The 25,810-nt window shown below is 44.0% G+C and overlaps 3 protein-coding genes across 3 annotated transcripts; 2 read left to right on the top strand and 1 right to left on the bottom strand.

Annotated features, from left to right (window-relative positions):
• Nucleotides 1-291: 291 nt before the first annotated feature.
• Nucleotides 292-3,889, top strand: LOC123131879 (uncharacterized). The gene has a single exon (XM_044551582.1). It carries the CDS (start codon nucleotides 395-397, stop codon nucleotides 1,547-1,549), a length of 1,155 nt encoding a protein of 384 aa, XP_044407517.1. The 5' UTR covers nucleotides 292-394; the 3' UTR covers nucleotides 1,550-3,889.
• A 14,423-nt stretch (nucleotides 3,890-18,312) lies between these two features.
• LOC123130191 (uncharacterized) lies at nucleotides 18,313-21,076 on the top strand. Its single transcript, XM_044550144.1, has 4 exons — nucleotides 18,313-19,362; nucleotides 19,450-19,644; nucleotides 19,718-19,997; nucleotides 20,763-21,076. The coding sequence occupies exons 1-4, from the start codon at nucleotides 18,490-18,492 to the stop codon at nucleotides 20,798-20,800; spliced, it is 1,386 nt and encodes a 461-aa protein (XP_044406079.1). The 5' UTR covers nucleotides 18,313-18,489; the 3' UTR covers nucleotides 20,801-21,076.
• Nucleotides 21,077-21,916: 840 nt separating this feature from the next.
• On the bottom strand, nucleotides 21,917-23,250 carry LOC123130190 (putative F-box protein At3g10240). The gene has a single exon (XM_044550143.1). The coding sequence runs from the start codon at nucleotides 23,210-23,212 to the stop codon at nucleotides 22,118-22,120; it is 1,095 nt and encodes a 364-aa protein (XP_044406078.1). The 5' UTR covers nucleotides 23,213-23,250; the 3' UTR covers nucleotides 21,917-22,117.
• Between the last annotated feature and the right edge of the window lie 2,560 nt (nucleotides 23,251-25,810).

The raw sequence follows: 25,810 nt of genomic DNA, 5'->3' as shown, positions 1-25,810 counted from the left end.
CATCTTTGACGGGTCGGGCACCGCCACCGCCGTCGGTATCGTCGTCGGCGCCGCCCTGTGAGCACGGGAGGAGGGTCTTGAGCGGCTAGGGTTGCCCCTCCGACGCCGCTCACGCAAGTGGCTCGCGGTGGAGATGGGAACTTTTTATTTTCAATCGGTCAACCCGAATTAAAATTATGAATGTATTTTCACATTTCGAATCTGTATATTTTTATAGTGTATGACGTGGCATGTGAGACTGACGGGTGGGAGCCCACTTTGGTCTGGGTTGGGACGAACCAGATCAGAGATCAGACCACACCCACGCGAACCACTCCACCACCGGCCATCGCGCTTTTCCCATTCCCTCGCCGCCGCCGCCGCCCCCGCCAATCTCCTTCTCCGCGGCGCCGCCATGCTCCGGCTCAGGTGCTGCCTCCTCACCCAGCTCCTCTCGCCTCCCTCCGCATCTCCCGCCTCCCAGCTCCGCCGCCTCATATCCGCCGCCGCGCCCGCCATCTTCCCGAACCCTAGCTTCGATGTGGAGGGGTACCTCGTCTCCACCTGCGGCCTCACCCGAGCACAGGCCCTCAAGGCCTCGGCCAAGCTCTCCCACCTCAAGTCCCCTTCCAAGCCCGACGCCGTGCTCGCCTTCCTCGCCGGCCTCGGCCTCTCCGGCGCCGACGTCGCCGCCCTCGTCGCCAAGGACCCGCTGTTCCTCTGCGCCAGAGTGGAGAAAACCCTGGCCCCCGTCGTCGCTGGGCTCACCGGCCTCGGCCTGTCACGTTCTGACATCGCGCGCCTCGTCTCGCTCTCCCGTGACAAATTCCGATGTAGATCCATCGTCTCCTATCTACAATACCACCTGCACCTCTTCGTCTCCTTTGAGAACCTCCTCCCTGCTCTCAGGCGCGGCTTATGCCTTGTTTCGGCCGACCTCGAGACAGTGGTCAAGCCCAATGTTGCGTTCCTTAAAGAGTGCGGGCTAGGTGATTGCGACATTGCCAAGTTGTGTATCGGTCAACCATGGCTGCTCGCCTCAAGCTTAGAGTGCGTCCGGTCAGTGGCGGCACGCGCCGAAGGTATTGGTGTGCCCTGTGGCTCTGCGATGTTCAGGCACGCGTTGTGGGCTGTTGCACGCCTCAGCCAGGAGAAGATCGCCGCCAAAGTGGAGCACTTGAAGAAGATGCTCAGGTGGTCAGATGCTGAGGTGCGCATTGCTTTGTCCAAGTCTCCAGGGATGCTGAGTTTTTCTAGTGACAGGCTGCAGGGCATCTCAGAGTTCCTCATCTCCAAGGCAGGGCTGGAACCAGCATACATTGCTCATCGGCCCGCCATGCTCAATTATAGCCTGGAGGGCCGGATCAAACCCCGGCACTACGTTGTAAAGTATCTCAAGGAAAATGGATTTCTAGATCATGACCGGGACTATTATAATACGCTCTGTATCAGCGAAAAGGTATTCATGGAGAGGTTCATATGTCCTCACAAGGAAGCTGCACCCCACCTTGCTGAAGACTATGCCGATGCTTGTAGAGGGGAAGTGCCTTTCAGTTTCAGATTTACATAAACCAAGAACGGGCTATGAGTATTGGTAACTGTGTATGGCGCAACAGAGTTTACACTCTGTGCAGTGAGCTAGTAATTTCTGTTTCGGTGTTCTTTGCCTAATTGGATCTTGGTTGTCTCCTCTATTATGTCTGGTACATGTCAATTTAGTGTCGCTATTTCCATATGAAACTGATAATTTGATTGTGACTTCTTTGTATGTCCATCACACCATTCCAGTAGAGAAGGAAGCATCGCACTACGGTTAACATGTCCATCCTCATATCATATTGACACACGTAATAGAAGCAAGAGTGTGTGAGATCAGGGTATTTCTACAAATGGTTTCAAATATCAGTGATAGAGTATGTCTGGATACTCTATCGTTATGTTCTCAACGACCATTGCAGTTTTCAGTGCAATCCTTAACTACCTTTCCATGAAAAATGTTCTCATTTTGGTCATTATTAATTGAAGTCTCAAAATTTCCCTTTGGACGGCGGAAACAATTGTGGAATTGTTGATGGCCACAATGTGTAGATCACTGCCGAGGATGCAGTTTTGAACTAGTTTGTTGGTTCCTTCCTCTTAGTTCTTCTAAGATGATAGTCTTCGTTTTCCTGCAGTTGCTCTGTTTATAAGATATTGACTGTACAAGAAAGCATGTCATTGTTTACTAGTAGTAGTTTGTACCAGCTTTTTTTCCCCCCGCTCTATGTTTTTGGATGGCCTATTGGCTTATACTTTTTCTAGGGACATCTGATCTCAAAATTGAATAATGTTGTTCGCGTTCTGAAAATACTTGGCAGTTTTACGGCTACTTCAGAATTTTTATCACCTTTCGAAAGCCTTATAAGTATTACTTAAGCTTTATCAAGCACAAGAAGATAGGCCATGTTGTTTCCTTTACAATATTAATTATAATGTTAGATGTATTATATATCTGGATGACTGTTAGGACTGTAGTTCGAGAGCCACTGGGTCCATTTTATGCCACACAAGTAAAACCCAGTGTATCCACACACACAGTGTAAACATGAACTCTTGGAGTTATCAGGTTGTCGTTGCAGTTAACACTAGTTATTTTTCCCTCTTTATTTGCTTCAAGGACTACTGATGGTAGTGCACTTATTTACTTCCTGGTCCTCTTGTTGGTGGAAGTACTGCATCAAAGAATGTAAACAAATGGCTCGATGAGATGATTACATGGTATGAATCTTCCACCAGTATTCCGAGAGGTGGTCCTTGCAAGTTGCTTATCTCCTTGTTGAAGATACTGTGTCAGCAAAATGGGAAACTAAACAGGAGGTACTTTGTTTCATGCTTTATGTTGTTGTAGTCATAGTTGTAGTTATATTACCGTTCAATTGTGTGCCTTCTCCCCTTTGCTATAATTATTCGTTTGAAATTTTCATCAGAAGGAAGATGGCCATAATGCTTGTTCTACTTTAATCCACCCTTGTGTTGTGATGATGTCATATAGTGCAAGCAAACTAATACTTTTGATACGATTACCATTTCTGAATGGTTATGACGGACGCATTAGACTTGTTTTTCTTAATAATTATTATGTTTGGTATTATTGCCTGGACATATATCATAGGTTCTGATTCTACATTTCCCCTCCGTTGATCTGTACTGGTTTCTGAACTGAACTATTACCTGCAATTACCGGCTACTGGTTTCAACCTGTTTCAGGTCCTCATTTAGGCTACAGTTTAAAATGGTTCCTTTCAAGGATTCAGAAGATTACCGAGTTGGCTTATACCCAGTGCCAGTAGTATCTCAAATTATAGACTAGTAGTTGAATGTCTAACTCGTCTTCTGGCAATATGAGACGGTGGAACCTTGCAAAACTTACTTTTTCTTCTTTCGTTGAGTAACATAAATTAGACCTGCCATTTTCGTAGCACCATTTATGGGATGATTTTGACTATTTCGGTAACCTTTTCACATCTAACTCTCGTTTGAATTCTTGGTAATAGGATACTGACGGTCCAGAAATGGCAGTAGCTAAGCTGTTTTCATCTTGTAGGAGAAGTGGCGCTCATATTGGGGGGATTTTGAATCCAATGTTCGTTTCGGGGAAAATATCCCCTCTTGAAGTCAGATGCAGGTTCTTCTTATATTCTGTGTCATTGCCATAGTTAACCAAGTGCCCCCCACCCCCGGTACTGCTTGTGGGTTTTACACTGTCTGAAATGTAGATAAAGATGTATCTCATGGTCATGGGGTAGCAGTAGCATGCTGGTTTATCATCTCGATAAGCTATAGAGCAAGCGGTCCATGGGTATGTATATTTGTTCAGTGTGCTTACTCAAAAGTTTTCAGTTTGCTGAACGTGTATGTCGCTTCCTTTCTACTCCCTCTGTAAACAAATATAAGAGTGTTTGGAACGCTATTTTAGTGATCTAAACGCTGTTATATTTCTTTACGGAGGGAGTACTAGGAGAAGATGATCTGAAACTGGATGCAGACGCATGACGCCTAAAACGAGGCAGAGGATCAGCTTCAGTCCAGGGCACACTGCAGGCGCATATTGCAGTCAGCCGGCTAGACTCCCAAAGTTTTTGATTATGATTTGCTTGCGGATTATTGAGAGCTACGTGCGACGAGATTGCGGTTGTTTAGAAAAGAGCAGTTTGATTAATTAGCGAATGTTGATCTGAGAAGATGGCACCCAATATATGTTCAGTTAATTTATTTTAGATGGGAGTGTGTTGGCCGTTGGATGAACAAATTCTTGCGTGGTCTGACGGGCTCCACCTTTCTGTTGCCCCCATGATGCTGTAAAACTTGCCGCTGCCTGGTGCTGTAAAACTCTCTTATTTTACTCAGTGCAATTGGGTACATTTCATCAGAAAACAGAGGTCGGTGATGGAAGCTTGATCTTTGTTGCTTATCGACACCTCTTCTTCTGCAACGATGCCCTCGAAGTGGAACTACATGCAATTAGGGAGGGTCTAGCGCTAGCTTTGGAGTGATCAAACCTTCGTGTGGTAATCCAATCTGACTCTTTGACGACACTTTCTTCATTGTTCTCAGGTATTCTTGATCGATCGGCTTATGGCCATTTAGTCACGGAGATTAAGCACCTCTTAGTTGGTAGAGAGTTTTTCCTATGGAAATTTCTAGAGATCAAAACAGAGTAGCAAATCGCCTCGCGAACGAGTAGAGTGTAGCATGGCTTGTTGGCTACAAAATTGCCCACCTTATATTGCTGAGCTTTTGCCAGCTGATTGTAATTCTGCATCTATCTAAGGAATAAAACTCTTTTTACCCTCGCAAAAAAAATGAAACCAAAACTCCTTTCCTGATCCCGAGCTCAAATGCTCATTGATGAACAGGAAAACATAAAATAATAGCAAAAAGATCTACCACAAATTTTTTTTTGTAAACTTTGATAGATGTTTTGTATGCTTGACAAATTTCAGCATGAAATAACTTTCGTGGAAGTGATGGCAAAAAAATCAACACCAAAATGTTTTCAAAAAAAAATTTGAGCATGAAATATGTTTTTGCCACGACTACCACGAATGTCATTTCGTGATGAAATCTATCAAGCATACAAAACATTTGTCAAAATTTACCACACAAAAACCATTTTTTTAATCTTACTGTTCATAAGGGAGCATTCAAACTAGAGAGCAGACACTCCGTGTACAACAATGGAACAACTGTCTACTCTACTACTCTAGGCATAGCACAACACAATCCCCTCCTTTTACATCCAAAAAAATAAAACAGGCCCAACCTACCTAGCCTAGCTTAATGTGACACTGCCAATGGGCTACACCTGGCATCAAGTTTTTTTAAGGGGGTACCTGGCATCAAGTATTAACCTGTAAAAAGAAAATGCGCAAATCCTAAATGGCGCTCAGAGCGCCCGTTAACAGGGCACGCAAACGCGCGAACCACCCCAGCCGCTCCTTTTGTGATAACGTACAGCTTCTTATCTCTTTTATTCTTTCCTTTTCTTTTAGTTTTCCTTTTTTGGTTTTCTTTCTTCTTTTTGTTTTTTGTTTTTGTAATTTGATGCAAAAACTTCATCAGATTTTATGAACGTTTTTAAATTTGATGATTTTTTTTCAAAATTGATGAACGTTTTTCTAATTGGATGAACATATTCCCAAATCGGTGAACTTTTTTCAAATTCGATGATTGTTTTTTCCAAATTTGATGAACTATTTTTAAGTCGATGAACTTTTTTCAAAACCTGTGCATTTGTTTTTCAAATTTGATGATTTAAAAAAACCATGAACTTTTTTTGAAGTTTATGAACTTTTTTCAAAACCAACGATCATTTTTCAAAATCGGTGAATTTTTTGTCAAATTTGATGCACTTTTTATAAATCGATGAATCATTTTTGAAGTTTGTGAACTTTTCTTTCAGAATTCGTGAACATTTTTAATTTATGTATTTTTTTATTTTTTTCAAAAGTCAATGGTTGACCGATCAACCGCGATGGAGCAAACGAGGTGACGCGTGGGAGGAGCATACGAGGTGATTTTTTTATCTCTACTACTACCTTCGTCTCGGTGAATAAATCATTCGCGTAGTTTTAGGTTGATGATTTAACTATTTAAATATGTATTATATGTGACAAAAAATATATATTTAGAAACTACATCCGTGTAGAAATCTAGTGATATACTTTTCATGACATATAACACATATTTAATTCCTCAAATTGATGACCTAGAACTACGCAAATGACTTATTCACCTAGACGGAGGTAGTACTATTAAACAAACAAACATATTCTTCCCTAAACGCACATGGAAACACGTACACAAAACAACCAGGATAAAATACCACCTCACGATCAGATCCATCTAATTAGATCTAACCGTTAATATAAAAATTAACTCTCATCTGTGTACGTTTAGCAATTAACAGAAGCGCACGATACTCTGCCATCGAGCAAGGGGACGAAACGTTCCGCTGCGTGAGGAAAAAAACTAATTCGCATGATTAAAGGCTTGCATGCAGCAGCATGGCCCAATTTCATTGGTTCTGCCTGCGGCGGCGCATCTTCAGGGGCGGAGGAGGCTGGGGAATGAGAGGCCTGGCGGCGGCTCAGTACGTGCTCGCCGGTGAGCATGCTCCGGCGGCTGCCTGACACGCGGGGTTGGATCGGGGTACTAGGGTTTGCCCGCCGGAAGAAAGCAGTCAGGCGGCGACGGAGGCGCCGATGGCTCGGACTACATCTATGCTAGCCCCTCACCCTTAATAGGTTCAAGATCTGGCGCTCGCTTCTCCTCGACGCCCAGGACGAGCGGCCGATCAAGAAAACCAACCCGGTGGATTGATTCTTCGTCGGGATACGCGCATACACTAGAAGCAGACACGCAGACAGCTGGATGGATTTTTCTTTCAGGAGCACACACACATATGAAATCTGCAAGCCGCCGGTGAAAACGGTTTCAGCCTGACTGCCGAGGACAGAATCACTGAAAGGTCAGCTTCATATGAAGTTAGGAACCCACCGCAAGGACCACGCTTAGGTACACACATACATATACCAAGATCGATATTGACCGATGCTTGTGGTTGCAATTTCATATCCGTTGCTGATGTATTGATGCTCATGGTCAAATATGGGATAATAACTGGGAACCTTTCACCGCTCAATTCTTACCGGCTGAATCTTTATAAGCAATCTTTTTTCCCTACCCCCTCTTATATTTACCGGAAATTCAAGAGTGGTACACATGTGGTTATTTGTTAAGAATCAGGAGCAACTACATTCTTGAATATTGAGACTGTGTTAGTTGGTTTAGGTTAAACTTGATAAATGCAATTTACTTTTTTGTTCCATCTGACAATTCAGTTGTATTATTGATTTTGACAGTTTTCAGGAATTTTAACCTGCATTTGGATTTTAGCTTCCTCAATCATTCTGAATTATTTAATGTTAGTATGAGGTAAATGTGTTCCCAAGATTAAACCTGAGAAATGTGTAGTTGGCTACTTGGGTATGTTTGATTTCTTTAAGTACATGCAGTGACAACCACCATTGTTCATGATCTATTCTAAAGATAGATTATTAGCAGTGCAACATCTCTGCTGGTTCAATCAAATACTTCAGCCTGGTCGGTTCTTACTAATATTTAAGCCAGCTTCAATTTTTAGTCTACTCGGTCATTTTGGATTACTTTCAGTTTTGGGTGCATGTCTTTAATAGAACAACAAACAGATTTTAGCTGCTAAAATAAACACTAAACGCTAATTCCTCATGGCAACTATTTGTAGAAGACCATCCCACTGGAGGAGATCCTGACTATCGATGTCAAACCGGGGTGGAAGAAGGGCACGAAGATCATCTTCCGAGATGGAAGGATCTGATTTTTCCTGTGCAGTTATGTGTTTCAAATACTTATTGCCATGTAATTTTTATATTAACACTATAGTCTATGAAGTTATATTTACAGATATTTCATTTTTCGCATAAGACGAGGCACCATTTTATTTTAAAATATTTTATGAAGTAAAATTTGTGAATAAACTGAATGATGTTTCAGAGGATACGAATGGTTGTGACTTGTGGGGTCGCCCGGGGAGGCGACTGCGGCGGGGAGCAGAGGCACATTGGCGGACAACAATACATGTGTAGAGCGCAGCGGCAGCAGCTGCACGTCCACGATGGATGGGCAACAATGCGAAGCAGGTGTAGGTGTGGGGGTAAGGGTAAATATATCCTCACTGAAAACTGAAAACTATCCTCGTGCGCCATTGGATCGAGAACGCACGGCGCAAAGCCGCAAACCAAAGGTGGAATCTAACCAGCCACTTAACGCCAGTTTTGCAGCTAACCCACTGCCAGCAGGGGTTATCCACTCGCGCGAGGGCGTCCTCGTTATCCCCTCCTTAGTTCTGCATCCGTGCGAGGGCGACCTGGAGACGGCGGTGATTGGACGGTGACTGGATGCGGAGACGACTGACAGCACCGCCACTCCCCTAGCAATTCATACTCGGAGGCCGCGGTGGAGCATCGACGGGGCCATGACCTGGCACTGACCACACGCAGTTCAAGGGACAATGTCGGCAGCGGCGGCGGCAGCGCTGACCCCACAAAACGGTGACCTCCGCGACCCTGCGACCTGGCGCTGCTCCATGCGAGGGAGACCACGCAGCCGCGGGTTCCGCCTCCCTGCCCTTTTTCTCTACGAGGGAAATTGATGTTTTGCTGTACTGAGTAACTGAATGAATGTGGATGTTCAGAGTTGAGACAGACACATCCTTGTTGTTTTGCTGCAGCTGAGTGAATGTGAATGTACAGAAAATTCTTGAATGAATGTGGGTGTACAAGAAATCTTTGCTGATTGCTATTGTTGTACATACTAAAATTGTAGATTTGCAGAATGAATGTGAATTGCTTGCAGAAATCTTTGTAGTTTCCCTTGTTAAAACTTAAAAGTGAAGCATTTAGCTTTCCCATTGCTCTGGAGGGGCTGTAGTATAGCTACTTGGGTAACTTTCTTTCAGTGACATGGATTCTGCCATTCTTGGACTAGTGGTTAACATTGCCCCTGATAATTACACACCACAGCACACGCACGGAGAGCAACAGCAGCAGTAGGCAGGGGGCTCATGCTAAGCTAAGTGCCCTATTTTATGTACAAAACTTTTCCATTTCAGCTTAGTAAACTCGATCAAATAACTTGCCAAAATATCAGCTGTGAGAACAATATTTTTGCACTGAAAAATGAAATTCTGTCATGGCCATTTCATGTAGCACATATTCAGACATAAATATTCAGAGATAACATGATAATCTCGTAGCAAAATATAGGCACAAAGGCCATCTAAAATTCATCCAACACATGAGGTTCACTACCAAATTGTCTTTCGTAGATGCATCCCAACCGTTTCTTCTGATTTTCTTGCATGTTCTTTTCTTTTCTTCATTCAAATCTGTCTTGGGTTTAACACCAAGTTGTCTTTCAGAGATGCATCATAAGATTATTACAAGCGGTACTGATGCGTGCTACCAAGAGCAATGGCCCACGACCGTGGTCGGCGGGGGCGGGGGATCACGGCCGTCGCCGGTGGAGTGAGGGGGACCATGGCCGGGGACGGCGGAATGTGCGGGGGCTCACGGCAGGCGGGCAGGGGATCACGGCCGTCGCCGGTGGAGGACGGGGGCTCACGGCAGGCGGAGAGCTAGAGCTGCTGGACGGGGCGGCCGTTGGAGAGCTAGAGCTAGAGCTCCATTGAGCACGATTCTTTATTTTCTCTTGGGTGAATCGGTACCAAGCAAGGACGTAAGGACAGGGGGTTAGCTGCAAAACAGGGGTTAAGTGCCTGGTTAGGTTTCACCTTTGGTCCACGCCGTACGTCCTCGATCCAATGGCGTGCGAGGATAGTTTCCAGTTTTCACTTAACGAGCGTTTTCACTTGATACTTTGCCATATATATAGTGTTACTATTCATCACGCAGGGTGCAAAATAAGTTATTCTTTACCCTAGGTAATTTTATGACCATTTCATAATTAAATTACGTTTGGAATTCAAATAGTTATATTCCTATTGATTCACTACGTAAAATTTGACATAAGAAAAATAAAAATGTAGGTCATAAGACAAAAAAATTTGCAGTTTACGTGTATTTTAGACTATGTTTTTACGTTTATAATTTTACGTAACATAAAATATTTTTTACGGCGATTATACATTTTTATGATCCCTTTTTACGTCGAAAATAAGACAAAACTTACGGAACATAAATTACGGTGCATTGATGGTAAAATAAAGGGGGGTGAAGAATAAATATTCCTCACCCAGGGTGACAAATAGTGCGACCCTATATATATATATGTATAGGTTTACCTGCATTATTCCTAGAAAAATGGAAGTCATATACTCCCTCTGTTCTTCAAAAAAGCATCTTGCTGGAAATTGTTTGGTGGTTTCCAATGCAGACTAAAATTTGAGTTGATGTTGCTTTCTACAATTATGTTAATCTCAGCCACAAGATTGAGAGAGATTAGTAGACATCAGATCTTTGAGTAAAAAGTAGTAACTTCGAACCTTTGGTGAACTGTAGAAAGCAAGCTTTCATCGTTTGAGATTGTAAATAACATGGGATGGAGACTTGACAGCCACATAATTATTTTACACTGAGCTACTGAACCGTGAAAAAACATTGCTGAGCTTCAACATTTCGGTAAAACATTCACATGGAAAATCGGCTACAACCAACTAGATTGTCAAATCCTGATTGTTTTATGTTGAACTCAGGAAGTGTGAATAAGCAAGAAAGCTTTTCAAGATATCAGTGCATCATCTCTTATGCAACTGCTACTGCAATTGACTCCTTTCCAAGCATGGGTAACATCTTTTAACAAATTTTAGCAACATCTCTCTTCTTAAATTTACCGAGATTTTATGTAGTTGCTTTTCCCCTAATAAGGCGCATCATGCTTGCTGTTGAATTGTGCAGAAAGCCTACATTCTATTAATTTCTTTTTCGCATAGTCAATATTTTTTCAACACATTTTGTCAACTGATAACTTTGAATCTTTGTTTCTTTCATCAGATCATGCTTACTGTTGGATTTGTGCATGAATAACTAAAAGCGCCATGACATTACGCATATCCTTCATTTTAGCCATTAAACTTATTTGTGTATCCGGTATTAATTTAGTATGATTTCTTGTATGTTCATCTTAGATAGGGTGGTCTTTGAGTGGCTTTGGTCATCCTAAACTTTGTGTGGATTCTTTTTCAAGTCCTGGTTAGCTTTGCAGAACAATAATTATTATAGTCCTTGACCTGCACATGCCCAATTTCTTTATATTGTATAGTTTCCCATTCTAGAATAGTAGCCTTTCTGCACGGTGACATTTTCAACTCATGTTTAATATTATCGGAACTAAGCATAGGGTAGAAAAAGGGTTGCTTGCATGCCATCCATGTCATAGAGAATGCCAAATTCACTCTCTCCAATTCCTTACCATGAACCTACCGCTTTATTGATCTGTTTTTAGCTTCTAGATGTTCTGCAACTATATACACAATAGATACTCTTTGTCTAAACTGTAGTGGCACTCCATGAGAAGTTGAGATAAATTGAGAATGATGCAAAAAAAAAATCCAACCCTTCCTGCTCGTAGCGGTGAATGCTATGGCTCCCATGGGTTGCTTTACCGCAGCCGCCGAGCCTTCAAATTTTGAAGATAACAAGCAACTCAAATCCAAGGAGAAAACTAATTTAGTTCTGTCAAGACTCCTATTTTTTTGTGTATCTTTGTTCCAACTTTGCATTGACGCCATGTTCACTTAGACAATATTTATATGTTCCTTTGTTTTTTGCCCAAGAAAATAAACATTCTAAAATCTTCGTAGGAATAGACTAAATAGGCTATGCCCTTACATTCTCTATGGAGAAGTTGTTCACCCTTGAATTCAAAAATTTATACCCGAACAGTTGACATGGTTTGATTGAGACGTGAGTTGCACGTGCATACTTACTACTTTAGAAACAAGCGAACGAGGCGGTGTGCGGGAGGAGCGAAAGAAGGCAACCTGGGCCGGCCCAGTACGCAGGCGCGTAGGTGCCAATACCACGAACCGGCGCTAAATGCCCCCTAAAGGGGGAGTCCCTAGCTGACGCTCGTTAGCGTCAAAAGGACGAACTTTCGCGCAGGCGCGAACTGAATGGGCCGGCCCATTCGATGGCGTTGTAGCGAGAGGCTACTTTATTAAATACGAGTAACCGTTCTTCACCAGTTGAGCTACTAAGTATTTTTGGTTAGTTGATCGCGCAATTTTATTTAAACTCAATGCCGTGACAGATCCAGAAAAAATACAAAAAAAATTCAACCATTGAACATTTTTGTAAATATACAACGTTCAATTTTTAAATAGATAAAGAACATTTTTGGATACACACTGAACAATTTTGAAATACACATTGAATATTTTTGTGATATACGCTGAATATTTTGTTAAATATACATAAAATATTTTTTGTAAATATACACTGAACATTTTTTAACTACACAATGAGCACTTTTGTGATATAAGCTGAACAATATTTAAATAGAAATTGAACATTTTTGTGATATATGTTGAACAATTTTTATATATACATTGTACATTTTTGTAATATATGCTGAACAATTGTGATTTTTTTATAAAAACCTTTTTTACTATTGTGGACAAGTTTTGAAATCATGAACAAAATTTGGAATTTCGAACATTTCTTAAAACATAGAATGAAAATAAAAACGAAAAAACATAAAAGTAAAGGAAAGAAAAAATAAAATAAATAGAAAACAGAAACAGAAGAAAACAAGAAAAACAGAAAACCAGTAAAGGAAAAAAACATGAAAAAAATCGGTCCAGGGAACCCTCTAGAAGGTTCCCAAAACCGTTTGCCTGGCCCTGCTTCAACGCACGAAATGGGCCGGCCCGTTTGCACTGCTCGCTGGTGCGCTTCAGCGGAAGCGGAGCACATGGACGCACGCGAGCGTCAAATAGGGTTCGCCCCTCGTGACGAGGCGCTCGGCTGCTCGCTCCTTCCCGTGCCACTCGGGCCGCCGTGCTAATCGGGCCAGCGTGCCGGCCCGTGAGGCTGTTGTGCCGTGCCTGGGCCGGAGAGGCGAGCACGCGCGCCGGCCAGGCACGGCCCGTGTATTATACGTGCCTGGCCCGTGTAAGCCTAGCCGGGCCGGGCCGGCCCATTTAGCCAGGTATAATCGTGTATACGAGTGACTCCATCCCAGCCCATTATCAGAGGAGCGAGTGACGCGTGGGGTCACCTTGTCATCTCCAAGGTCGAAGCAGACCAGACCACGCCAATCCTCTCGCTCTCGCACCAGGCCGCCGTCGTTCCATCGACGCGGCGCCATGCCCAGGGTGCGTAACCGCGTCCTCGCCCATCTCCTCTCATGTCCAGCAACCTCCCATGCATCCCCTGTCCGCCGCCTCCTCGCCACCGCGGCGCCCGCCATCTCCCCAGGCCCTGGCTTCGCCGTGGAGGAGTACCTCGTCTCCACCTGCGGCCTCACCCGACCCCAGGCCGTCAAAGCCTCCGCCAAGCTCTCCCACCTCAAATCACCATCCAAGCCCGACAAAGTCCTCGCCTTCCTCGCCGGCCTCGGCCTCTCCGGCGCCGACGTCGCCGCCCTCGTCGCCAAGGACCCGCTGTACATTGTTGCAGCGTAGCTCTGAGTTCCTCATCTCCGAGGTTGGCTTGGAACCGGCATACATTGCTCGTCGGCCGGCAGTGCTCACTTACAGCCTGGAGGGCCGGCTCAGGCCCCCGGTATTACGCTGTAAAGTTTCTCAAGGAAAATGGATTGCTCAACCACGACCGGGACTACTATTCTCCAGTTTTAGTGAGCAATAACGATTTCATGAAGAAGTACATATGCCCTCACAAGGAAGCTGCACCACACCTTGTCGAAGACTACTCAGCAACTTGCAGAGGGAAGTGCCTGCGAGATTCATATTTACATTACCAAGACCGGTATGAAAATTGGTATGTGCATTATGTCATTCGGTCAAGAAGAAAGCATCGCACTACTATGACTTGGCCTTACTCATATTGACACACATATTGGAACCAAGAGTGAGAGATCAGAGCATCCCTCAAGTGCTTTGAAGTATGAATGAGCAGTATTTCTTCACACTCTGTATCTTTATGTTCTAAAATGGCTGTTGCAGTTTTCAATGCAATCCTCAATCTATCTTTCCATGAAAGAATGTTCTCATTTTGGCCATGAAGATGATATGAAGTCTCAAATTTTCCTTTGGATGGAAATTTTGGACTAATTTTTCTGTGTGAAACAATTTTGGATTTGTTGATGGTCAGTTGGCCACAAGGTGCTGATCACTGCTGAGAATGCAGTTTTGATATAGTTATTCTAAGCAGGCCATTGTTGACTAGTAGTTTGTATCGATTTTTGTTTATTTTCCCTTTTAGTTTTGGATGGCCTTCTGGGTGATACTTTTCTAGGGGCTAGTCACATTTCTATTGATGGCCTACTTGTCTATCACTACGTAAACAGATATTTCTAATGCCCTTGTATTTCTACTGGAGAAGCAAACTGATGTGTGTATGCCATGGTGCTGAAAAACAGAGGGCATTTCATGCAACAAGGGAACTTATGTTATGGTAACCTTAAAAAAAGGTTGTAGCATTACCATGTTAATTTCTGCTATATCTTTAGCTAATTTTATTCCGTAATAACACTATCCGTATAGGTAGTGAGGGCATCTTTATCCCTTAGAATATTTGTTTAGTGGGTCTTATGTACCATCATTTTTGCAAATTTCTATCTGGAAAGTGGTAAAAGGAAAATGAAGAAAAGCCGGATGGGATGCCATGTAGTATAGAGTCTTGCAGAATTTCATACATAGGATTTACTATGTACCTCAGTGTATGAACCAACCTGTGTGAGGATGGGTGCACATTTGTTTGTTCCTGATGTGAGGCTGTAGAAGTTGGAAGAAATGAGATCTCTGGTGTGTGCTTGTAGCACGTAAGGCAAAGGAGAGGTCCATGCTATATTGGTGAAGAAATGTGATTTAAAGATCAGCTGCGTGTCCCTTCTCTGGTGCTTGTTGTAATTATAGAAACAAGATTAATGAAATGTCAGCAAGGGGATTGGGAATGGATCGATCATGAAGTGGCTTACCACCAGGTGAGATGACGTCGAGTTTCCCTCAAGAAAAAAAGTGACTGGGCAATAGGAGCATACTAATTAACTGAATGTGGATGCTGTTTTCCTTCTTCCAGGTGAAGATGTGCTGAAACTGGATGGTGTTTTTTCTTCTTCTCCCAGGAAACAAGATGAAACATGGCGGCTATGACTTTGCTGACATGATTCAGAAGGCTTCTGTGACAAGTATGGCCTGATGCTGGCGTGAGTTTTACTCAGGGAAGCTCCTACTTTAATCTTTTTTGAAGCTTGCAAGTTAAGCAATAGATTTGAATAAACTGACAGCATCTGGTACTTTAATCAATTTTGTACATTTTGTTGGATCTTCACTTGGATGTAAACAATCTGAACGAGTCACGCATGCATGGAAACAGTAACCGTTGTGTAAATTTTGTACCCTGAACTCTGAATTCGAATCAGAGCTGAATGTTAGCCCTGAATCTTTAGGACTTCGTGTGTGAACTCTGAAACTTATTATACCCAAGTCAAGTGTGAAGCTATCTAGTAAGTGCTTAAAAATCTTTCAGAAGCCAAGTTAACTCGAATCAGAGCTGAAAAATAGAGGTCTTACAACAAAGTTTTGTAAACTACATATGTGGCTAACTTTTACTTGTGATTTGCTTCAGAAGCTTCATGGCCACAACTATTTTATCAGTATTCCCAATTATCACAGCCCCATCTGTATGAGTTCTTATGTTTTCAGAAATCGGGACTGGGCTTAACTAATTATGATGAAAAATCACTTTCTTATCTTGAATACATCAGTGATTAGAGGATTTTGAGCAAAAGGTTCTCCTGTCGTTTTCATAAATGTCCACTTTAGTGTATTAAAATAGTCATATTTTCATACAGGTTCGCCAAAAGCAAAATGACATAGTGTCAGCGGATAAACTGTTTTGCCTTGAAGTGCAAAGTGTACATTTCTATATAATGTACTTAAGGCATGTGATGAAATCCAAATTGCAAATGGTAGCTGATCTGCATCATTCTTATTTCTGGAATTTATTTCTCCAACATTTAGGCCCCGTTTGGTAGCTCAGTTTTTTCTAAGTATTATAGGAATACTGCAGTTTTCTCAATTACTACGGTTTTAATTACTGTGACTTGTTTGGCAACCCAAAAAACTATGGTATTTATAACTGCAGTATTGCCAAAACCGCAATATTTCCTCTGTATTAAAAAAAGAACCTCCGACCTCTTTTTTAAAAACAGAGCTGGCGAAGAAAACAAATATGTTCGTCAGCTTCCTCGCTGCAAGCGCCGCTGCCGCTGCTTGTTTGACATCTACGCCCCGTCATACTTCCGCTTGCACTCCTCCTTCTCTCCTCCTACGCCCCGTGCATGCATCTGGTCAGTAAGCTGGCCAGCCATGGTTGTGCTGATGGCTGCAACGCGAGTCCACAAGGCACTGTTGTCTACGCATGCACTTCTCCCGACCGTCGCCCGTGCCTCCGCTCACCGTCCTAGCCGGCTCGCCACTATGCGCCTATGTTAGCCAAGCAGTAGCCAAGCCATAGCGTCGGCCAATATTCTGTTTTGCGTTGCTGCGCTCCAGCCGCCGCTGATGCCCAGGCATGCCACCTGGTCTGTTTGTGCGAGCATGGCCATTCATTTTGCAAGGCCAGCTAAGAACGTCCATGTTGCAACTTCTATGAAACAGCTATGCAGCTAATTTGTGTCGTTGTAAATGAGTACCAACCAAACACGTCAAAGTATTCTCAACACTTCAAAATACTTTGATATGTGAAAACTGTGGTATCTAGTACCTATAGTTTAAAATACCGCAGTTTTCCAATACTACAGTTTTTGCAATACCTTGTTGTCAAACACAGCCTTATGCATATTCATTTAGAGTAGATAAATAAACTTCACTAGTGAACTTACTACATGAAGGCAATGATAATAAAATACAACTCCTGAATTAATCCCGAAATTATAACAATTTTTCTCTATGAAACAGAGATGAAGAAAACACACGGAAGAGGCATGATGAACATGATGAGGCCACCCCGGCCGTGAGGAAGACTAGGAGAGAAGCATCAACTGAGGGAGGATGTAGTACTGGTAATTCTGTTTCCAGCGCTAGCTCAGCAAGGTTGTATACCAACTGAAGTGCAGGTGCGTCCCCGGCCCGCCTAGGATGAAAAGCCTATTTTCTGTCATGATTTTTTGTCATAGAAATAGGAGCCCACCACATCGATGATGCTACGTGGTTTTGTCATAATTATCATCACAGAAGTGTAATAACCATGACATAAACTTTTTTTGTTCGGGCCATAATATCACGAATGTGTCTTTTTTTGTAGTGTATGTTGTTCATATGAGAGTTGTTGGAATGCCGCCACGAGACAGCACGGGCTCCGCAGATTGGACGGGGGGGAGAGGGAAATGCTTCCTCCACTTGTGGTGTTTTTGGTATCATGCGTCGTTTTTTGGCCCCTTGTATGTGTGATTCAACCGGGCCTGCCTTAGCTAATGCAAGCTCAATACCATGTTGTTCAATCGTTTGGTATCCTACACTGCATCGGTTGCCAAATTAGTTATGCTATTTGGTGGCCTGCATTTGTGCTTTAGGGGTGAGCAGATGCAAACCCCACCTGTTTGTCTATGTGCACGTAGTTGTTTTGCTCGCCCTTTTAAATTTGGTTGACTTACTACCCAAAAGCAGCACACTTCATAGCAGGCATCACATATGAACTGCATAACACAATTAACACTACTTTGGCTGGAGGGCCAGGGCATGTGAGGCCTGATTGAAGGCCAAGCTATTTATTACCACTTTGCAAGGTGTGGGGAGACGATCCATATGAGAACATTCCAAATAAGGCAGAGTTGGGAGAGAGGCATGTATTAAGGGGACGAGTGGCAGGGCTGGCCCACATACAACAAGGGGTAATTTTGTCCATCAAACAAAAATCCGACATGTCAGTAGTGTCGTATTAAAGAATGAAATCTAGACCTAGCTTCAAACAACGAAGTTTGAAATCTCTAGGGTCAAATAAGGAATCCATAATTTTACCATTATCAAATAAGGAACTTTCCTCAAATAAATTGACACCACCACACACCACTAAATCTCCATCGCCACCCACCCTCTCGACCCCACCAAACACCACCACTACTGCCCCCTTTCCCCACCCTCCCCTCTCCCTGGTGTCCTCACCTCTCCCCGGCGTCCTCACCTCTCCCCGGCTTCCTCACCTCTCCCCGGCTTCCTCACCTCTGTCTTATTTCGTCCCTCCACCCCTCTCATTGGAGGGGGAACGGTGGTGTTTTGCAAAAGCTCCGATGGAGTTCAGATCTAGGTGTCGCCTAGGTTTCCCAGATCCAGATCGCATCAGCATCCTTCCCGATGATCTACTCCTCCTCATCCTTGCCAAGCTCCCCTGGATCGGAGTTGCGGTGCGCACAAGCATCCTCTCACGGCGATGGCGCGGCCTCTGGGCCAGTCTCCGCCAAATCATCTTTCGCGAGGTCGTGTTCGACTCGATCGAACTAGCACTCGGCCAGATCTCTTTTCCTCCTGCAGTTTCCCTGTTGGAAATCCATGCCCCCCAGCAGGACATAGCGAGCACCGCACAAGTCAACTCGTTGTTGTCCGTCGCCGCGGAACTTGAGCCGAAGGAGTTCGTTGCTTCCTTCCCCTCAAGCTTTGGCCTATTAGGAAGGTCCATCATCATTGATTTGCCTTGCTTCCGCCACACCACCTACATCATGCTGGACCATGTATACATTCGCTCTGTGCCAGTCGGCGTCGAGTTTCCTGTGCTCGAGACGTTGTCCCTACTGCACTGCAATGGCAACCTCGATGCCTTGCTCTCATGCTGCCCGCGCTTGGGCACCCTCCTCCTCAGCGGCATTTTATTTGAGACGTGTGATCTAAGGGTGAATTCGCCGTCGCTGCAGGAGCTTATTGTGAACCCATTCTCGACAGAACATGTCAACATTGTAGCCCCCATGCTTAAGAAATTGGAGATTCTCCTTACAGTGATGTTGGAGGTCAACATTTCGGTCTTGGCACCAATTATGGAGAATGTCTGGTGGTACTGCTGCTACACAGAGGAATCTATTGTGTTTGGTCCTTGGTATCTCGAGTTGTTGGGGTTGCAGGCGACAGATAGACAAGGACAACCCCCTTTGTTGCATATTCGTGCAAGTGTAGTAAGTCCCCTCTCCTACTTAATTTATTGGAATATTATACTAACTAAAATTTATGAATTACATAGATCTTGCAAAATTGTTTTTCAGGACTCGTCACTTTTCCCCTATGAGCCCAACTTTGCACAGGAGATAGAGAAGCATATGGTTGTTGACTTCTCTCTTTTGGAGCTAGATCTCAAAACAGATGGACATGTTTTTGGAGCACTCGTGTTTTATCTCCTTCAGATTGATCAAATTTCTAGTTCACTTCAGAAGCTTAAGATCATCCTATTAAGATCAGTGGTAATTATTTTTCTGCTCTAACAATATCTCAATAATAGATGTGTAGTAGTTTACATTTACTTTTCGGTCCTAGGTAAAAGAAGAATGCCCAACGGATTGTCCCTGTGAGTCCACAAACTGGAGGTCCCAAGCTATCTCCTTGACTGCTCTTGAAGAAGTGGAAATCAATGGATTTGAAGGAGTGGATCATGAGTTTGATTTACTGAGAAAACTACTTGTATTTGCACCAAAGCTTAAAAAAATTATTGTGAGGCTCACACAGGAGGTCTCATCAAGTAACACTAGACGCACTAAAATATACAACGTCTTCGAGACCTATGGTTCATCAGAATGCTTTGTCTATCTTAGCTCTGGTGAGTATGTTTTTTGTCATTTATGATTAGCATCCTCCTACATGAAGTACAAAGATATAAATGTTAATTCTTGTAAGTTTCTTTGAAACCTAATATCAAGCTTTCATTGCTTTACATGTTTATGGTGGTTGAAATGTGGCACTGGCATCCCAATTGTAGAGTTTAAGTTGTGCATGTATTTCGATTAGTAGCTCATTCTAATGCTATATTCCCACGACATTTGTGTGTCCACACCCTCATATTTTGTTAGAAATAAAAGCTGAATGGTGGAGTGAATGATAAAAGACAATATTTTTATTCGGGTTTCCTTACCTTTGTTTCCCTTTTTCATTACAATGTTCTTTAATGGTCAAGCCCTCGTGTTTTGCATATGTATTCTGGTTTCCAGGTTAAATACCTAGGCATCAACTAGTTGTCTAGCTAGAGTAGGCTATAATTTGTGCAGCGTGTTGACTCATGTTAAAGGCTCGGCCTCCACTGGGTGCATGCTTTTGCTCATCAAAAAGTTCCATCAAGGACTAGTCCTGGTTTGTATGGTTTTAATTTCTAGTTTATTTTAAGCTATCTTACCTAAATTGACCATCCTTGGGATTTGCCACAAATTATTAGTTCCAAATAATTTTTGTCAACACGCACTTTTGTATTTATATCCCTCTAAGCATGTATTACCTTTTATTTGCTAGTGAGAACGATCCAAACACATACTTCAACTAAATTTGCATGTCTCAATAGTGACCAGAGTTCTTCAAATTGTATCTGCTGCAGGTTTAATAGACGACATCCAAAATCAACCATCGACATGATTATCATCCTCTTGCATATGTTGTTTCTCGTTGCGCATCGACAAGATCGCCCTTTCCATGCCAATTAACTCCATTCAACATGTTGTTTTGCCAGTGTATTGTACAAATGTTGCTAGTTAAATCCTGAATGGTTGTGATGCAATTCAATTACTTAAGTTAATATGTCAACTTATGCCAGTCAATCACTGTAGCTAGTTACTACATGTTTCCACCGAATTATGCTTATAACTTTGGTTAGATGAACCAAAGAGCTTTGTGAAAGCTGAGGGTCAAAAACTAAGAATTACCTTCCATTTCCTCTATGAACACGACACAGCAAAGCGCGCGTCACCCTTCTAGTCTTATTTGAGAGATGGTGTGTACAAATGGTTCTATTCTTAGGCTTGTGCATTTTGGTTTTGTTCTAATGCGACCTCAACATCTTGTTGTTACTGGCAATATTTTGGTACAAAGATTGGTCCGCTACATCTATGGTCATAAACTATAGAATGAATTTTGGACAATTCACCAAAATCTGGATATATAACAAAATTGATTCTATAGTACATTGATATTTGAACGGGAAAATAGAGTAATAACTGTAGAAAAACATAGATTCAGCCTCAAATATTGTAAGGAGGAACCAACCTATACCACTTACAATTATGTATTTTTTTAAAGGCCTCGTACTAGAGAATATTTAACCTCTTCCTTTAAGCAACAAGAAAATAGGAAGGTAACCTCTTCATTTAAGCAATTCCTGACAAAAAATAGATTGTCCGCTTTTTCAGAAAATAAAGGAAAAACTCAAGGTGATGGAGCAGATTATTTTCCAAGAAAACATAGATTGTCCGCTTTTTCAGATCTGAATAGCAGATTATTTTCGGAACATAAAAATATCCAACTGAAAAAATGATTATATCATCATAGCATATAGGTATTAGGTCGCAGTCAGGACATCATGAGCGCTTGAATTTAGCACTACTATCGAATTCACAACTGAACCATTGTATACAGGAGATCGTTGGACACAACCAAACCATGAAAAAATATATCCACGAAACGACTGGGAACTAAACCAGATCTGAGATAAATAAAGATGAAACCGTTCGCCAGATACAGGCTTTTTAATCTGCTGCCACTTGATAGCCCGCAGTACTTAGGAGTTAGGAGACACGATGTGCGCCCGGGATCTCACGGTGGTAGTGGCAGACCATCGGCAAGGGGTGGAGGCCGTGAATAGAGATGTAGAGGCGGAGCATGGGGTGACTCCCTGCTGGCGGACGATGAACAGCAATACAGCATCAAGAGGGGCCGATGGCAGCCGCCGGTGAGATCTTAGGTGGACCGTATATAACATTCCAAGTGCAGGTTGCAAAAACCAACGTCGCTCAAATTGTTACCCGGAAGATCTGGGAGCTGTGTGCATATCCCATTGAGCGAATCATAAACTTGTAGCGTCGGACTTGCTCTGTCATTATGTAAGCAATAGCACATTAGCTTTCCACCATGACGCATCATCCTCAGAGCGATCACTAGATCGACGGCATGTGGCATCGGGATCACATACGCCTTGACCCAGGTGCCCTTGGCCAAATCAGACAGGAGCCATATGGTCGTGCAAGCATTTTTGGTCCGGCGTCCCTCCGAGTGAACCATGCAAAGGGTTCCATTGAGCTCGACCATACGGGGCATCGTCGATCTCATCTTTGGGGCTTTGATGGACCTCATCCATTGCTCGGTCTCGAGGTCAAGGCGGAGGACATAGTCCCCGCCCACTCGCGGTGGCGACAAGCTGTAAAGGAAGTATAGCATACCATCTATGGTGACCATAGAGTTTTTGTGGAGGCCGAAATAGTCTGCAATTGGTGGTGACTGCATTCGCCTCCATCCTCTGGCGCCGTCTTCCAACGCCAGAAGCTCGCAGGTGTGCTCCGGCTGATGACCATGACTGAACGTGGTCATGAGGCGGACCACCTTGCACTTGCCCGACGGGGCAGCATAGCCGATGCCCAAGGTGCAGAACGCTCCGCCACTGTCGCCCATCTCCGTGGAGGTCACGAGCACGTCCCCGGTGGCCAGATCGATCACGTTGAGGACGCGGCCGACGCGGGTGGCGCAGACGGGGCCGCGGGGGCCGGAGATGATGGTCCATAGGTCACCTGCGGACTTGACCTCCCTCACGACGCTGCCGTCCGTGTCCAGCAGCCGCAGGTCGCGGCGGCGGCGGCGCCCTCCGCTGGCCACGCCGTGGAAGGAGTTGGCGACGATGAGGAGCTGCGGCTCCGTGCGGGCCTTGTGCGCCGCGACGAACGCAGGGTCGGAGATGAGCTCTCGCCACCCCCTGGACGCGCACTGGAACCGGCACGCCGACTTTACCGGCGCCCAGGAGAGTATCTCGGAGACGACGTCGTTCGGTATCGACGTCGGCATGGTCGATCGGTGGCCGGAAGGAACCGCCCGCGAGCCGCTAGTCGTCGCGAGGCCGAAAGATCGGATCTGCGGGCAGGATGGTATCGTATTGTACCCCAAATCTACAACCCTGTTAGTTTTTGTAGGGAAGGCCTACAACCCCGTTAGTTTTTTACAACCTGGAAAGGTATTTTATGGTAAAACTCGCATACAAATTGGAAATGTTATATTGTACTAATAGTGTTAATACTTACACCTTTTTTTTAAATCACAACATTACATTGAGCAAGATATTGTTGTTAATGGAAGTTTTTTCATTTGCGAGAACGAAAAAGGCCATATATTAATTATCATAAACCCTTAAAAACACTAATAAAGAAATTTGAAAATACATCCAAAATTTTGGGTGTCGAAGTCTTCTTCCTACTGCATTCACCGGCAGAGCCATGAGCAAAACTCTGTGCCGCAAGCTTGTTGCTGTCTTTGGTCCTCCGTCTCAACATAGAAAACACATGTTGTTGCGAGTTAAACATGTTGTTGTTTGATGGGGCAATACACCGGGGTGGCTTACCGAGGGAAGCACAACAACACGCCTACCACAGGACGACAATCATCTTGGGGGGAACCCGACTGTAACGCCCTCGATGCGGCTATAGCTCCCACGTGTCGAGGCACGACTTAGAGACATAACCGCATTGAAAGCAATGTCGCAAGTTAGGTAATCTTCACAACATCCCATGTAATATAGATAATAAAAGGGGAGATACATAGTTGGCTTACACTCGTCACGTCAATCAAAGTACATAAATAGCATTACATCATTCAAACACTCATGACCCGACTACGGCGCCAAAATAAAAGATCAACCCAACATGCGACACGGTCCCGATCATCCCAACTGGGCACCACTACTGATCATCAGGGAAAGACACGTAGTATCGGCGTGAGTCCTCATCGAACTCCCACTTGAGCTCAAGTGCGTCATCTGGCCCTGCATCTGGTTTGGAAGTAATCTGTGAGCCACAGGGACTCAGCAATCTCGCACCCTCGCGATCAAGACTATTCAAGCTTAATAGGTAAGGCAAGGGAAATATGTGGAGCTGCGGCAAGCGACTAGCATATATGATGGCTATTCTGTTCGCAAAAGAGAGCGAGAAAAGGAGGCAAAGCGCGAGCGAGTAACTAGAGGGCATCCTGTGGCAAGCATTACTCCAACACCGTGTTCACTTTTCGGACTCCGCCGAGCAGAGACCATCACGGTAACTCACACAGTTGATTCATTTTAATTAGGTTAAGGTTCAAGTTATCTACAACCGGACATTAACAAATTCTCATCTGCCCATAACCGCGGGCACGGCTTTCGAAAGTTCAAATCCCTGCAGGGGAGTCCCAACTTAGCCCATGACAAGCTCTCACGGTCAACGAAGGAATAGACCTCCTCCCGAGACGTTCCGATCAGACTCGGTATCCCGGTTCTTCAAGACACTTCGACAAGTTAAAACCAATCCAGCAACACCGCCCGAATGTGCCGACAAATCCCGATAGGAGCTGCACATATCTCGTTCTCAGGGCACACTCAGATGAGACATCCTACGAGTAAAACCAACCCTCAAGTTGCCCCGAGGTGGCCCCGCAGTCTACTCGGTCGGACCAACACTCAGAGGAGCACTGGCCCGGGGGGTTTAAATAAGATGACCCTCGGGCTCCGGAAACCCAAGGGAAAAAGAGGCTAGGCGGCAAATGGTAAAACCAAGGTTGGGCATTGCTGGAAAAGCTTTAATCAAGGCGAACTATCAAGGGGTTCCCATTATAACCCAACCGCGTAAGGAACGCAAAATCCGGGAACATAACACCGATATGACGGAAACTAGGGCGGCAAGAGTGGAACAAAACACTAGGCGAGAGGCCGAGCCTTCCACCCTTTACCAAGTATATAGATGCATTAAGATAACATGGCAATATAATGATATCCCAACAAGTAAATAATGTTCCAACAAGGAACGGTCTCCAATCTTCACCTGCAACTAGCAACGCTATAAGAGGGGCTGAGCAAAGCGGTAACATAGCCAATCAACGGTTTGCTAGGACATGGTGGGTTAGAGGTTTGACATGGCAATTTGGGAGGCATGATAAGCAAGTGACAGGCATCGTAGTATAGGCATAGCAAAAGAGCGAGCATCTAGCAAAGCAAAGATAGTAGTGATTTCGAGGGTATGATCATCTTGCCTGCAAAGTTGTTAGAGTTGACTGGATCCTCAAAAGCAAACTCAACGGGCTCCTCGTTAGCGAACTCGTCTCCCGGCTCTACCCAAACAAGACAAACAAGCAACAAGGACACAATCAACCACGTGCAAAGCTCAAACAATATGATGCAAACATGGTATGCTATGCGGGATGTGATATGGGATGCATATGCAAGATTTGACAATGAATGAATGAACCTGGCCTCAACATGGAAATCCAAGTGTGCCACTGGAAAGGTGAGATGAAATCGCTTAAAAATGATATAAAGATCACCGGAATCGGAGTTACGGTTTGGAAATGGCAAGTGATTCAAATATGACACCGGTCTGCGATTTACAGCAAGTAGCCAACTAAATGCAACAATAAGAATATGCT

Source organism: Triticum aestivum, chromosome 6A, assembly GCF_018294505.1.
Source record: "Triticum aestivum cultivar Chinese Spring chromosome 6A, IWGSC CS RefSeq v2.1, whole genome shotgun sequence".
NCBI lineage: Eukaryota > Viridiplantae > Streptophyta > Magnoliopsida > Poales > Poaceae > Triticum > Triticum aestivum.
This window is presented reverse-complemented; position numbering and strand designations above follow the sequence as displayed.